The sequence below is a fragment of the Typha angustifolia genome, chromosome 11 (genome assembly GCF_048772165.1).
Source record: "Typha angustifolia cultivar Huaian chromosome 11, ASM4877216v1, whole genome shotgun sequence".
NCBI lineage: Eukaryota > Viridiplantae > Streptophyta > Magnoliopsida > Poales > Typhaceae > Typha > Typha angustifolia.
This window is the reverse complement of record NC_133249.1, coordinates 4,973,429-4,988,625: the sequence shown is the minus strand read 5'-3', so window position 1 is coordinate 4,988,625 and position 15,197 is coordinate 4,973,429. Positions and strand designations below refer to the sequence as shown.

The following is a 15,197-nucleotide window of genomic DNA, read 5'->3' as shown; positions in this document are numbered from 1 at the left end:
TGAGAAAGATAAGAAAGAAAACTTATTCGGCTTAAATCTCTTGACAACTGCTCCAAGAAGGTTTATGTACACTGATGAATTCACAGCAGTGTGGAATCTATTTGTCAACTGATAAATAAGAAGATTTATCCGTACACTTCACAAGAATGCATTTGGTACCCTGGTCTCTGAACAATCCAGTTTCATGAAGGAATGGACTTTGCGGAATGATAGCATATATGGTGTCAAATTTACACTAATTCTAAATTTTCTATCCCCGTAGCTGTTGATGGAGAAACCTCATGTATTTGCCTAGTGCTGAATCTGTCTGAGACACATGATACCTACGTCAAGAAATAGAGAAATTAGCTGTCTGAGAGACATGATACCTCGTGTATCAAATGTCAATGCGATTATCAAGTCAAAATAGATACGATATGTAAGTACTTAGTAATGCATCATGATTATTGAACAGCAAGAAGCCTACCAAATACATTCTGTTGGAGAGAGTACAAGGGAGGTGTTTTATGGGGTATATGGAGGATTTGCAACATTCTGTCTGGGCTGGAGTTCTCATATAAATAGGTTGTAGGCGCTTAACACTAGTTGTACCATGTTGTTAAAGAACACTCAGACATGAAGTCCTTACTTTGTAGTGCAATCATCTTTTGTTAGTCTGGGGTTCCCAGATAACTTGTAGTGCTAATCCAATTTCTTACATCAAAGTCAAAGATAAAGAATAAGGCAGAGACAAATAATCATTGAAACACTACCAGAGTTTATACTTTTGCAAAACAGCTGGATAGGACCTTCTAATAATGAGAAAGTATCTGAACTAGATCAAATGCCTATATAAAGAAATGTATGCCAATTGACAAAATTTAATTATTTCATAAGTCAAAATCCAAACTTACCTTCATATTTTGTATTAGATTCATCCTAGCAGTATTCATGAAGTCCTTTGTTGTTCTCTCCGTTGTTGCAATGAAATGGATGCTCACTCATTGCTCTCTTGCGAGCTTGAAAAATCAATTCTGGAATTAGCACCACAAGAACTTCAAGCAGAGCTCATTAATTTGGTATTAGAATCAGTATCATCATCCCTCAATGTAAAATCAAGTTGTTTCTCTACAGATTTGATGATTGCAGTTCTTCTGGACCTCAGTCGATATGGAGGGGACATGTTATCACTTTTCCCATTATATGATACAGTTCCACCATCTCTATAAGGACTTGTTGACAAGGTTGATATTGAAGATTTGAATGTGTCTGAACTATTTTCATCTTTCTTTTCTACCGGAGTACAAGAGATATCATGGTCGTTTACTTTATTCATCTGCTCAGTACTATCAGGAGGAAAAGACAACTGTTTTTCCCTCTTCCTTCTTCTTAATATGGAGGGAGTATTAGGGAAGCTCTTAGCTGCACTTCTTAGTATGGATTCAGCAGTTGACTGGCCTGAATGGGTGATTGAACCCTTTTCATCCCCAAATGGGGGTGTCAGATAACCAATGGGTGATTGAACCACCTCTGAGCTGTAATTATGATGTGTGGGAGTAGATGTTGAAAAGAGAGAAGCTATAGAAACACCAAGATCTTCGACTTGAGGTGGCTCATAGTAAAGAGAGCCAAAGAAAGGAGAATCTTGAGCATGTAAAACTTCTCCAGGTCTTTCATTGGTTTGACCAGTTCTACCCATGATGCTATATCCCCCTAAATCTTCTTCTGAATCAGCTTGATTGCTGATATGATCAACTTCCTGATTCTGTATTATGCAATTAACAGAGGAATCATCAGGTTGTCTTATTGATACACCTACTGAGATTTCTGGGTGAGAAATGTGTACAGCTGAGGGCTCCAACCAGTCCTCATGGTTTTCCATTTTACAGGATTCCACAGGCAGTCCAGACTTTATTGAACAAGTAGGTTCCAGTGAAACTTTGTTTTTTTCGTCCAACCCTTTATTGGAACAAATATAGACTAGTCCACTAGCTAGTTTTGCTACCTCCTTCGAAACATTATTGACTGTAGGCTTAGGAACTGATGGAAGTTTTCCTGTTGCCACGTAAAAATCTAACTTTTTCTTCAGAGAACTATTCCAGTGATTTTTAATTGAGTTATCAGTCCTACACAAAGAAAATACATCAGATTGGCATACAGAGATGCAAGATAAGGCCAGTTCAAACAGGCTCCAACGTCCACATAACATAACGAAACTATTTGTCAGAGAAAAGGACAATACCACATATTCAATATTTCCTAGGCAGAGGTGCACAAAGGAGGTAAGCACAATAAAAGTATGATATCCTTGGAATGGAACAAATCATAAAACTTAATGATAGACAAGTAATTACAAGTCACAGAACCCCTGAGCATGGAACATAGATTTACAATTATTGCACAATACACCTATCTGTGTTACAGTAAAAGAATAAAACAATCATTCTCTATTGCCTAAGCTTTTAGAGGTGGTGAATGTGATTTCAAAATCTTGTGCCAATAAGATATATGTAAAAACTACTAAACAATTAGTAATTATTTTTTGTAACAAAAGCCAAGACCCTTATTAGTATAAATATAATATTGTTCACTCTTCTATTACTTCTAAAACTCAAACTAAAAGTATTTAAATCAAATAATATAGTCTTATAAATTGATAAATAGCAAGAGGCAGATCCTGTTGCCATATCTAAATATCCTTAAATAGGCAGAGTATTGTAACATGTGAATGCTAAAAATGAGTTGATGAAGGAAACATGGAGGACACATAAAGAGTTGATTAAGATGCAAATTCACAATGATCAAGAAATAGGGTTCAAAGTGGGGAAAATGTGAGTATCATACAAGAAAGAAGGTTGTATAGGTAAATAGAATTTGAGAATTAGAATTCAGAAAGCTACAGGGGTAGGAGCTTGTAGTATGCTATTCTTTTTTTGCTTAAATACAAATAAAGACCTTGATCTTCAACATGAACATCTTTAAACCTAATCTTATAAAAACCCAAACTTTAGTAGAATGTGATTCTAGAACACCTATGAGATATTTCCTAACGAAAAGTTGATAGGATCGATAATTAAGTTAATGAAATGTACTAATCCTTTTAATAATGCCGAACAGTCAGAGAGATGATTGACAGATTGCACAAACCTACAAAGTGCACTGCCACACATTTAGAATCCACGACCAAAATAACAGGAAATTGTAGGAGATCACTACTATCTGAGGTGTCTGGATTATATGCGGTGCACAAGCTTATTAGTTACATATTTCAGAGGGCATATGGAATAAGAGTTTTTCTCAATTTATCATTTCATTTCTTGCCGAGGAAGGTGCCTATAAACCCTGCTAGGCTGCTACCTTTCAATTTGACTGATATGACTGTTTTTCAACTAATGATCTCATCGATTCAAATGATTATCTTGTTTCATTGGAAGAGAAGACAGAATGCATATATGTAAGGACATCCAAATGCATGTATGTAACAATGTAGTAATAGTAAATATCAATATAATATCACGACGAGCTATGGATCTACAAGATATTCAACAGATTATACCATGGAAAAGAATGTGTTCAATCTAAAAAGACATTTATTATACTAATGACAGTAAAAGTGAGGATATAAGGTGTGACAACTGTGCTTCACCCAGAAATGAATTGTACAAATAGGCAAACACACAGGTATATATTCATAAAAGTCTATACCTTCCAGGTAGAAATTTTGCAATTTCTGCCCATTTATTCCCATATACACTATGAGCATTGATAAGCGCAATTTCCTCTTCTGAAGTCCAAGCGTCTTTCTTTATCATAGGGTTCAAATGATTATGCCACCTATAGAAGATATTAAACTTATTGCGCTGCTAAAAATAATGTAATGAAATATTATGACAACTTATGATGACAAGATATCTATGTTTTATTTAACTTCAATTTTTGAGAAGCATAAAAGAGCTATTATTCATTAGAAACTAGCAAAAAGTTTCCAAAGTTGGTATAGTAGAAGGTTGAGAAGCATGCTGTTAATAGAGAGCAACCAAACTAAATAACTTAGTTTATCTGAAGGATAAAAGAGAAGAAAAAAGATTAGTGAATATCGTAAATGTTTTTCTCAATTAGCTAGTTAGCTTTTGCGATGCACCCTTGCAAAAAATGAACTCACTCAAGACAAAGTAACATGCTACCACATATTAATCACCTTAACTGGACAATATTAGTACACACCTAACATGAGACTGTAGCTATCTATGCTTAATTTTATCCCTGTTTTGACTTGTAATGAAACTCAAGTCCACGTTGATACTTGATAGAATAAAATGAAGAGCACCTAGTAGTCTTGTACAATATGTCAATGTACAAAATATCTTGTCTTTGATTTCCTGAAACCAACTGGAAAGAATACTTTGTTAAGAAGAAGGTTCAAAATTCACCTCTCTCGGCATTGTTTTCCTATGCGGCCAGGAAGAGATTTTGCGATGACAGACCATTTTGTTGGCCCATACTTATCTACAAGATAGATGATTTTTTCATCTTCCTGAAAACAAGAACATTAAAGGTATAATACTGTGTGAAAGCTGTTTTTTTCCTCTTAATTTGACAGTGATTTCAAAAACAAACCTCTGAAGTCCAAGGACCTTTAATAAGCTGAGGATTGAGAACCTTTTGCCATCTATGCAGACATTGCACTTCTGTTCTATCAGGGAAAGATTCAGCTGTGTAGGCACCCGGAATGAAAAAGGGGAAACAATGTTATGGTCAACTCAAAATGTTGACATAGATTACAGATTAAAAATTATAGCAGGTTATTGGGTGGAAAAGCCTCTTCAAGCATATAAATATTCTAATGTGAGCATCAGGGCCATATAAACTGTCTGCATGAGGAATACCAATACATACACAAGTGATGTGGCCTAGGGATGAGGAAATATGCTAATATGAAAAAAGATAAGGAGATACATAGATCTACTACTAAGGAGAAAAGATAGAAAAGTGATGTGATCTCCTCATCTCTATACATGGATCTCGTCATCCACTTCCAAGTATCACTTTTATATTAGAATGACTATATAGATAGAAAAGATAAAAGTTAACCTGACCAAGCAGAGGGGGGCGGAAAATCAAACCAATATAGATTATAAGGGACAACATGGAATCTACAACAGAAGAGACAAGAAAGGAGTAAAAGAAGAGGGAGGAGAAAGGGAAGAAGGATAAATATGAAATCCTCCACAAAAATATTATTTATCAAATTTCCAACTTCTTTTCTTCTTTTTTTGGGAATTCTCATCACTTTTATATATAACGACGAGGAGATCACATCAATCATAAATTGATCTTATTCAGATCTTTCATAATTTAATATATAATTATACTATGACTCTTTTAACTTAAAAAATAATCAAATTTTAACAAACTTACCTCAAAACAAATTAAAAATTAGATCTCCTAGAATTTAGGAGTTTTAACTAAATTAGACACTCTGAAATCAGATTTAATTTTTTAGATAAAAGTATATTCAAAAATAAAATATAAATAAAAATCTGAATTGCTCGGTTGGAAGTTATATAGAACATTCAGTTGTACAATTCAGATTATGGCAAGAGTATGTTGTACTTAGAATAGTATGAATAGTTGTATGACCAGGCTTCCATAACATCCAAATTTACGAACATTAATAATCTTCTGGCTATACTTTTGATGCCTTTCTTGGTTTTGGTTTGCATGCTTCGTTGAAGACTTTAAGTACGAGTAGTTCAATTATGTGGTATCAGACTGGAAATTACCATCTCTTGCAATCACAGATGTGTGATCCTTCACAAGACAATAGAACTGAAGATGTCCAGATTTGTTTCAATAGATAAAGACATGAGAAGAATATAAAGGAGAATGACTACCTATTTTCTTCCAGCATCTTCCTTTGTAAGCTCCAACTGCTTTCCTCAGTGTCTCATCCTGTGATATATATATTATGATGATAAAAAGGCAAAGATGTTGATGAAACTTTTCTTTCTCTGGTATCAATTAGAAGGAATTCTAAAAGTGTTATTTGAGATAAATAACATTAATAAGCTATTTAAGCACTATAACGGCTCAAGATGCATAACATACTGATAAGAGGTAATTGTGTTAGCTTGAGTTTATCTGTGTTTGCATAAATACATAAACTATGGAGATAAACAGAGAGATGCTAAAAGGAAGAGATGAAGTGCTGACCTCTTGTGGGGTCCAACCACCCTTAGCTCGCCTAATGGGGCCAGTTGTCCTCCTAAATTTAGGCATGATTAGATTACTTCTAGTTAAAAAAAAAATAAGAGGGGAGAGCAAGCAAGTATATAAAGTGCACAACAGTGCAAAATTTCTGAGGTAATGCTAATGTACAAGTCATAATCAATGAGACAGGAAATAAGATAACTTTTAATTTTCTTGATGTTTAGGTTCTCATAATCTGGCAAACACACAGGAGAAGTTATAATCACACGTTCAGTTTTCTATATATGGAAAAGAGCATATAGATTGTTGGGATGGTTTTTATTAGGAGAAATAGCCTGCATTGAGATTATTACTAGAAGTCTACTATTCCTTATGTGGGACTATTTTATACCAGTCCTCTGGTAAACAAAACAATGATAATAAGTGGACACTATTCTACTTAGTAGCATGCAAGTAAACCTATAAATTCAATAATCATACGCCACCTGAATGCATGTCTTAGAGGTATCAGAACTGCATATAATTCTAGTTCAATCATCTTATTAAAAGTGTTATAACATAGAAAGAAACAACTCAAATTAATTACCAATTAGTACAACCTCATGAGTTTTAAACTTACTGCAGTTGTCTCATTGCTATTATCTTCATAAGGAATGAACACAGGAAATTAAAAGAATCAAAAGAAATTCCCATTCAAGAGTAAAATTGTAATTACGTGAAGGGGACAGAAGATAAAGCTGAAGCAAATAGTTGGGGCAAAGTTGAACATTTAGGAATTTGGATGGTAAGCAACCCCTGTTATAGTACACGCTGGAGAAATGGTACATCCACTTGTGATGACTTAGTAAGCAACTATAGTGTGGACTTTTTAGTTAAAGAAGACACTAAGAAATGCTTTACAGGCTTGAACAAAATCATATGTCAAGCAAAAAGTTAGCATAGAGAACATGGTTTCACTTCTGGCAATGTCATCGTATAAATCATTTTCCAAAGAACTTTATAATCATATCCACAGCATGCATGATAATATTAATTCAGTTCAGTTGAACATCAAACACATATATTTTGACAATAGATTGGCTCATCAGCAACTAGGTTATCCAAGCATAGAATATATTAATAAAGAACTACAAATAAAAGAAATTTCAATGAACTACAAATAAAAGCAATCATAAGTGCTCTTACGACTTTGACCATCAAAAGGAGCATATTTTCACTAATATGACCATAGAATAAGGCACAAAATAAACGGTGCCAAAGTTGACAGACACATGAGGAAAGAAAAGAGACATCAGGACTTATAGTAAAGAAAACTGGGCTCTCCCTCGCTCTCTTTGATGTGAATTTATCTACATGAGCTAGACCATACGTAGTAATTTTTCTCTTTGAACTTTACTGATTGTAACAATAGAAGATCCAAGCCTAGAAATGATTTGGAGAAAAGAGAGATGAGAGGAGAGAATTTTGGGAATGTATTTATTGATAATGAAACAGAGGGCTAAGCAAATATACAAGGTTACCATAAATTAAGATATATAAGTAATATATAATCTAATAACTCTAATACCCCCTTCTTCTCCTCAAACTCAAGGTGGATCATAAACTAAGAGTTTGCTAACTAAATACTCAAAGTGTGGAAGGAAAAGAGACTTCGTGAAGAAATTGACAATTTGCTCCATAATATTGAAATGATGGAGCAAAATGATGCTAGTTCGATAATCCTGACGAGTGTAGTGGATATCGACTTCAATATGTCTCGTCTTCTAATGGAAAACAGAATTTTCAGCTAGCTTTTTAGTATTATGATTGTCGACGTGAAGAGCAATTGAGAAGGGAAGGGAACGCCTATATCAATAAGGAGACTACAAAGCCAAATAAATCTCCTTAGTCGTCACACATATAGCATGATACTTTGAGTTAGTATTGAAGAGAGACCACATTTTGCTTCTTGTTACGCCAAGAAATTAGAGAATCTTCTAGAAAAATGCAGAAATCATTAGTAGACTTCTAATCAGACTTGTCAATAATATAATCTGCATAGGAATAAGCTCGCAGAGCCAAAATGAATGTCAATAGCATGAAAAGAGAGCGAGTGATGGTGACACGAAGGTATCGAGAAATATATATAAAAACAACATAGTGGGCAGATCGAGGAGCCTACATGAATTAAGTGACAAGACTACATAAGAGATATCAGGCTAGCTGATGATTAGATAGACGAGTACCCCGACCAGCTAACAATATCTAGTCGAATTTGAATGAAGCTGACCATCATTTGGTTGAAGCTTCACATGAAGCTCAACTGGTGTAGCAAAGGACGAGTACCAATGATGGTGGCACGACTAAGAATGCTTGTAATATATTTTTGCCAAAACAACAAAAATTCATGGGATGACTGAGCAATTTCAATACCTAAAAAGTATTGGAGAGAACCGAGATTCTTCATCTCATCAACATATAGAAAAAGGATAAAAGGGGTTTGGGGAAGAAAACCTAAAGGGAAAAGCCGAATCGCAGATGAGGCCAAGACATGAATTAGGAATCTAGAGATAGGAGGGGCGGAATATGTTGATGTACCAGAGTGGGTCTTCTCCAAAGGAGACCGACCCTAAACAAAAGACTACAGAAACATAGATAGCTCAAAGGGGCTCTATTGAAATCCGTACGCTGTGAAAACACTGCGAAATCAATCAGATCAGACACGAAAGGTATACCTGAGCCCATAGATAGCTCGTCACAGTCAACAAATGTGGCCTAGAGGAAGAGGAAAACTAGGTGGAGAATCCATATATACCTCCTCGTCAAGAAGACCATGAAAAACACATTCTTCAAATCTATCTAATCCACTGGCAACTAGAAGCAACAGCAAGAAGAGTACAAACAAAAGTCATCAGAATAACTAGAGCAAAGGTCTCCTCAAAGTCTATCCCATATTTTGGTGAATATATTTCTTAATAATAAAAAAGAGGGCTAAGCCTTATTTATACAAGATCACCATAAAATAAGATAAATAAATAATATATAATCTAATAACTCTAATACATATGCTTACATTGTTCCAAACTCCTAATATCATGTACAGGAAAGAGTTCATAGGTTGTCTATTGTATTAAAACCAATAATAATAACCATAATAATAATAATAATAATAACTTAGCTTAATGTTAACAAGCTAAATATATACTTGAAAGCATATTTGTCCTCTACCGTTCCTATTTTTTCTTGCAAAAATGTGATTGAGCCCAAGATATCAACTTCCTTTTTCCTTTCTGATTGAAGATTTTAAGTAGACAATTTATATGGAAATTACTAATTATTTTTGGGAAACTTCAATCAAAATTTTAGGTAATTAATTCCATAAAAAAGCCACATGTTGCATGCCAATTATTTTTGGTGGCATGCATTTTGTAACAGTAGACATGATGCCAACATTTTCTATGTTATGTAAAACAATTGAAATCATCATATATCAATGGAACATTTTGTTTTATTATTTGACCACCAAAGAATGTGAGATTAGGGAATCCAATAGAATAATTGTAGATCTAGTGTAGCCTTAAGACCCTGTTCACTTTAGGAATAATTTTTTCTTATTTCAGAATATATCTCTTTATTCAAGAATAATAACTGAACACCATAATAATCCCATTCTAGAATGTATATACTATTCATCAAAATTACATGTTATACCACATACTAACTCAATTACTAATTTACTATAGATAGAGTTGATCAAATAGCCAAACCAGCTTGTGCCCAACTCGGTTTAGACCGGGCTAAGCCCGACCCAAATCCGATTTGAGCTCGGCTTTGCCCGAGTTTGAACTACCAATGGGCGACAGGAGCCAGCCTTTTGCTCGCCCTGACCCTGCCCCGAAACTTGCCCATCGGCTCAATCTGAAAGCCCGGTATGAAACTGCCAATAGGTCTTTCTCATTCCATCTCAATAGATCACTCATCTTTTCAAGCAATGAAATTGGGCAGAGTGCTGTATTCTTTATGCACACACTAGCCTGATAAATTTATCATAAACTAGCAATTTGTTACCAAAGTTCAGAAAAAAAAAGAAATTGCTCCTCTTTCATCTCTTCATTTGTGGCCTACTTTTTTTTTTTTTTTTGCCACCAGGACAAGGTACCTTGACTGCTTAGTTGGGTGATTGGCCAAGCAACCTTGACAACTCAGTTGGGTGATCAAGTAATTGGCACATGCCACCCCTGGGTCCGTGCTATGATCTCGACAAGAGGTGGAGATAAATGGGGCGTCGTTAATGGAGCACGAAGAGGATGGTGAGGGAGAAGAAAAGGAGTGGTGGTGGAAAGAGAAAGGGAGGCGGAGAGGTTTGAAAAGTGCTGGGAATAGAATCAATAGATAAGGTATACATATTTCATCTTGTAGAGCTTAAGGCCCAGTATCACAATGCCAATGAGAGAAATATAGAAAGGATCGAAGTCTGGGCAGAAGGAGCTGGAGAGGTGGAGGAAGAAGGCAGAGTCCGACTCGGCTAGCCCGCTCTCTCACGGGCCAACGGGTGGTAACAGGATAGACTATTCTAATCCGACCCAACCCACTCGCGGGCGGGCTAGCGAACACAATGCCCAACCCAGTAGACCCGACCCAGCCTACATGATGATCACCTCTAACCATGGATATATATCCATCAATCATTTTTATATCAAATCAAAAGGTATTCCTAGTAATTTATAAAAACTAAACTATTTTTTCTCATCTTTTTTTTTCATTTATGTCACATCAAAGATAAATATTATACCATTATTCTATAATACAAGTGAACATAAGAATAATTATTTTTAAAATAATGACCTCATTTTAAGAATAACAAAGACGATACCTACTCTAGAATTGACTTTATTCTTAAAGTAAACAATGCCTAAAAGTCGACAAAGCCAATCTTATACTGACGTTAGTACATATATTAGCTATTTCGGTGATTGGATTGCTTTTAAAAGTAACAGGATATCCGAAAGTTGTTGCATTAAGGGAACAGTTCAGCTTTATAACTTCCAAAATCTTTCAAAGGCACGCAGGTTCTTTCTAGACATTCCAATCATTTTGCAAAGACAGATCGAAAATAGATATATCATTCAAACTAAATAGTATTTTGGTCATAAAGATTGGGATTCCACTCTGTCTAAGATAATTAGACAAGTACCAATAGAAAACTAAGAGTTTCCTAAAGAACTAAATGCATCACGAGGAGCTGTACTTATTCTCCCGCAAATAATTTCTTAAAGTTTAATTCACGCTGTCGCCGACCACACGTTTCGATCAGTATATGTTGCTTCCTAAAATGCAAATATTCTAATCTGCAATTAGAGATGTAGTAGTACAGTAGTACTAAGGAGAAAAAAAACAGCGCAGTGGTGTCTACTTAAGGCCTTTCCGCAACAGAATCCACGACTTGAGTTGCAACAATATATCAGAAGGAAAAATGTGAAAAGCATCAAACTAAAACAACTAAAAACAAGAGCCTGAGTCAAAATTCAGCAATTTGGGAATTACTTATGGTTCGGGGAAGTCGTCAGAGGGCTCGAAGTGACGGGCGACATCCTCAAAAACCCATAGCTCCCCTCCGACAACGATGAGCTCGAACCAGCAGCCGACTGTTTGTTCTCCACGCAGCTCTCCTCTATCTTGGCACACGCCATCTCCTCCATCTCATCTCCCCAACTCCATCCTCCCCTAACCCAACCAAAACCCTAACTTCAATCCCAACGTTCGAATCTCAATTCAAATCCCAAAGAGATCTCCACAATCCCAAAACGAAGTGAGCTGCAGAGGGAACTGAACGGAACCTCACGATTCCTCGGGTTCCTGATGAACAGAAACGGAGGAATCGAATCGAGAAGCGATCCGACGAGATCAGTGGCAATTCAAATCGGCGAGCTCCCAAATTAGGAGGACAAGAGATGGAAAGATCCAAAAGAAATCGAGAAATCAAGCAGGGAGGGAAGAAAAGAAAATGTTTCAAACCCTAGAATCGAAGAAATCTCCCAATCTTTCTCTTTCTCCCTCTATTTTCAACAACTCGAAGAAGCGTTTCCCTTCAAAAATACCTCGCCCGTTGTAGGGAAGGAGAGAGAGAGAGAAGAGAAATAGAGAAATGGTTTTTTAATACATTTACGAAAAGAAGGAACGAGTAGAGAAAGGGACTCGTGATGGAAGCTTAACGGCGCCGTCAAAGCTCTCCCTGAGACAGGAGAGGGAGGAGGAGTAGTTAACGGTTCGTGACGGCGCCCAGTTACCGTTGCAATCAAAGTTTGAACTCAAACGGTGCACTCTTTCGTTCTTTATGACCGCTACCTACGGGCTGATGGCTCGTTTAGAGCCGTTGATCTTTTTGCAGGCTAGCGTGAGCCGTTGGACAGTTGAGGGAGGGCTTTAAACTTTTAATCGGACGTGGTCAAAGGAGGGGGAGCATGACTGTAGTGGTAGTTAAACTAGAAAGCTGAAGCAAAGAGCTGAAAATATTTTGAGCTATTGGATGACAAACCAGGAGCTGCCAAGTACGCCGGGTGCAGCAAATTCCTGCATCGGAGCAGCAGAGGATTTTCGATTGTATTTTGTATGACAGTTGGACCTAACATCAATCTTTAGAACTAGTCTCAATGCCACCAACCTGGAGGGTACCCCGGTCACAGTGTTAACTTCAAGCAAATTTATTATGACATTATTTATATATAAATAGTTTATTAGTTTTGAACTTAGATTAAATATTTAGTGTGTTTGCTAAGTTTAATAAAATTTAAGTGTCTTTATACTCTTCTGAACGATAAAAATAGAAGAAGAAAATTAACTTGCTTCAGTCCCTGTGATGGATTTTAGGGGTAATTGATAATGATAATAATGTTTTCTTATATAACAGCACATTGGGGAGTTTAGAATCTCACCATTAAAAATAGAAGAAGTAAAAAGTCGATCTTTTTGCCTCGGGACGACATGACAGATTTATTGGGCAAGAGGATTAATTGCAGAATCCAAAACCCTAGAGCGAGAGAGCGAGCGAGGGGTGAAGAAGCATAGAAGTCTAGAAGAGCATGCTCGGAGATATGGACTCGCTTCCCGAGGAGGGCAAGATGAGGATGTCGGGCATGATCGACCAGCTCCAAATCCACGACAGGTGCTTCCGTGTTCACTGAGAATTACGAATTACTCTCACTACGAATGAAATCTGTTGGTAGGACTGATAACTTGGCAGTCAATCTGGAGACGCAAACAATTGGTAGTGGGATTACTTTGTTCACTTTGGTGATCGAACGCTACGTGACTTCAAGACGAGGGGGTTTATTTTGGTGGATTTATCGCATAACATGTGGCACTGAGATCTCCCCTTGCTTTTCTTGCCCCTCCTTTTTAAATTTCAGAAGAAAATGTGTGCTACTTTCATTTGGGTTTCTCCTCTCTCTTTGTAGTAATCAATTTTGCAAGATTTGTTTAGAATTGGTCTGGAATTGGAGTTATTTGTTTTGCAGAAAAGGGAAAATTGAATAACACTATCCAGTTTTACTGTTTGGAAGCAAAAGGGGAGAACTTATTGCATTCAATTGTGGTCTAATTGCTGCTATAAGCTTTACAGTTGCCTGTTTCATTGCACAAGTCTGGACCGAATGTGACTGAATTCATTTGCGCTGTTAATTGAATTCAAGTGATCGAACTGGCTACATTTTGGAATGAGTGATTTATTTCGCAGAGAGAGCTAGAAAAGAGCTGTAAGTTTTGTTGTTTCAAAGAAAAGGAAAACTGATTGCTGCATCCATTATGTGGTCCTACTGCTGGTATCAGTTTCACATTTATACTGATGTCAAATGGCCAAGTTTGAACCAAGTTCATCTGAATTAGTCTACATTTATGAAGTGACTTCGAGTCAAGCAAGTGAACTGACTGCATTTAGTATTTAGTTATAAAGGAGTACTGGCTACTCAGTGGATGTGAGATTTGATGGATTCATCAGTCTGCTATTGAGGTTGAAATGAAGAATCTTATGTAAAAATTGAGAGGTGTTTCAATGTGGAGGAATTGGGTAGGAAATCAGTGTCTTTTCTGCTCTAGTATTTTCTACTGTAAACCAGAAAATTGCAGGTAAGGTTATCAAGTTTCTAGCTTGATCACTTTTGAGTTTTGACTGTATAGATTAAGAGCCTTATATGGCTGATGAAGTTAAGAGTATTTTTGGATGGAAAAGTTTTTCTTAATTCTTCATTCAAATGATCCTGAGCTCTTGTTACTTGGAACTTGATGTCAATAAATTTCCAAGTTGAACACTTGATCTTTGAACCAAATGTTGGGATATAAGACAATGGCCAATGGAGAATCACTGGCAGATGTTGCAACTATGGGACTCACACCGGGTTGCTGCAAAACTTTGCATGCCAAGGGGTAACTGGATTCAAAACTGAACAATGGTCATTATTATTCTCTAGAGGTTAACACTAAAATTCTACCAGATTTATGACAATCTATATATAATTTTCTTATTTCTTTTAGATAATCTATTGGAAGTGTCCAGATATCAAATTTCAGCTATCTATTTTAGCTCATGGTGTGGATATTTTATTTCTACAAAAACAAAACCGGTCATTTTGAAACACAAACTGCTGATTAGTTTGTTGTGTCTTTCATCTTGGATGCTCTAGTCTTCTTATCAGTCACATCTGATTAGATGAGGAAATAAGCAATGGCTAGTGCACATATTTACTCTTTCTTTGGTGTCATCTTGCAGTTTAACGAATTACAACTCACTGGTGGGGAGATGCTTCTCTGATTGTGTGGAGACCTTCAGATGAAAATCTCTTCACAAGCAATTTGAGGAATTACAAGTCACTGGTTGGGAGATGCTTCTCTGATTTTGTGGAGACCTTCAGATGGAAGTCTCTTGACAAGCAAGAAGAGACCATATCAAGATTCATCTTGCGAGGAAGAAATAGAAGTTGCATCGTAATCATTCATCAATATTTGGAACTTAGTTCCATTGATTGGTTGCTTAGTTT

General features: G+C 36.3%; 1 protein-coding gene across 1 annotated transcript; it reads right to left on the bottom strand.

The window, feature by feature from the left end:
- Window positions 1-11: 11 nt before the first annotated feature.
- On the bottom strand, window positions 12-12,289 carry LOC140771321 (transcription factor MYB3R-3-like). The gene is made up of 8 exons (XM_073112807.1): window positions 11,713-12,289; window positions 6,193-6,244; window positions 5,874-5,931; window positions 4,597-4,691; window positions 4,410-4,513; window positions 3,685-3,813; window positions 894-2,105; window positions 12-323 (listed from the first exon to the last, which is right to left on the bottom strand). Exons 1-7 carry the CDS (start codon window positions 11,865-11,867, stop codon window positions 1,037-1,039), a joined length of 1,662 nt encoding a protein of 553 aa, XP_072968908.1. The 5' UTR covers window positions 11,868-12,289; the 3' UTR covers window positions 12-323; window positions 894-1,036.
- Window positions 12,290-15,197: the final 2,908 nt, after the last annotated feature.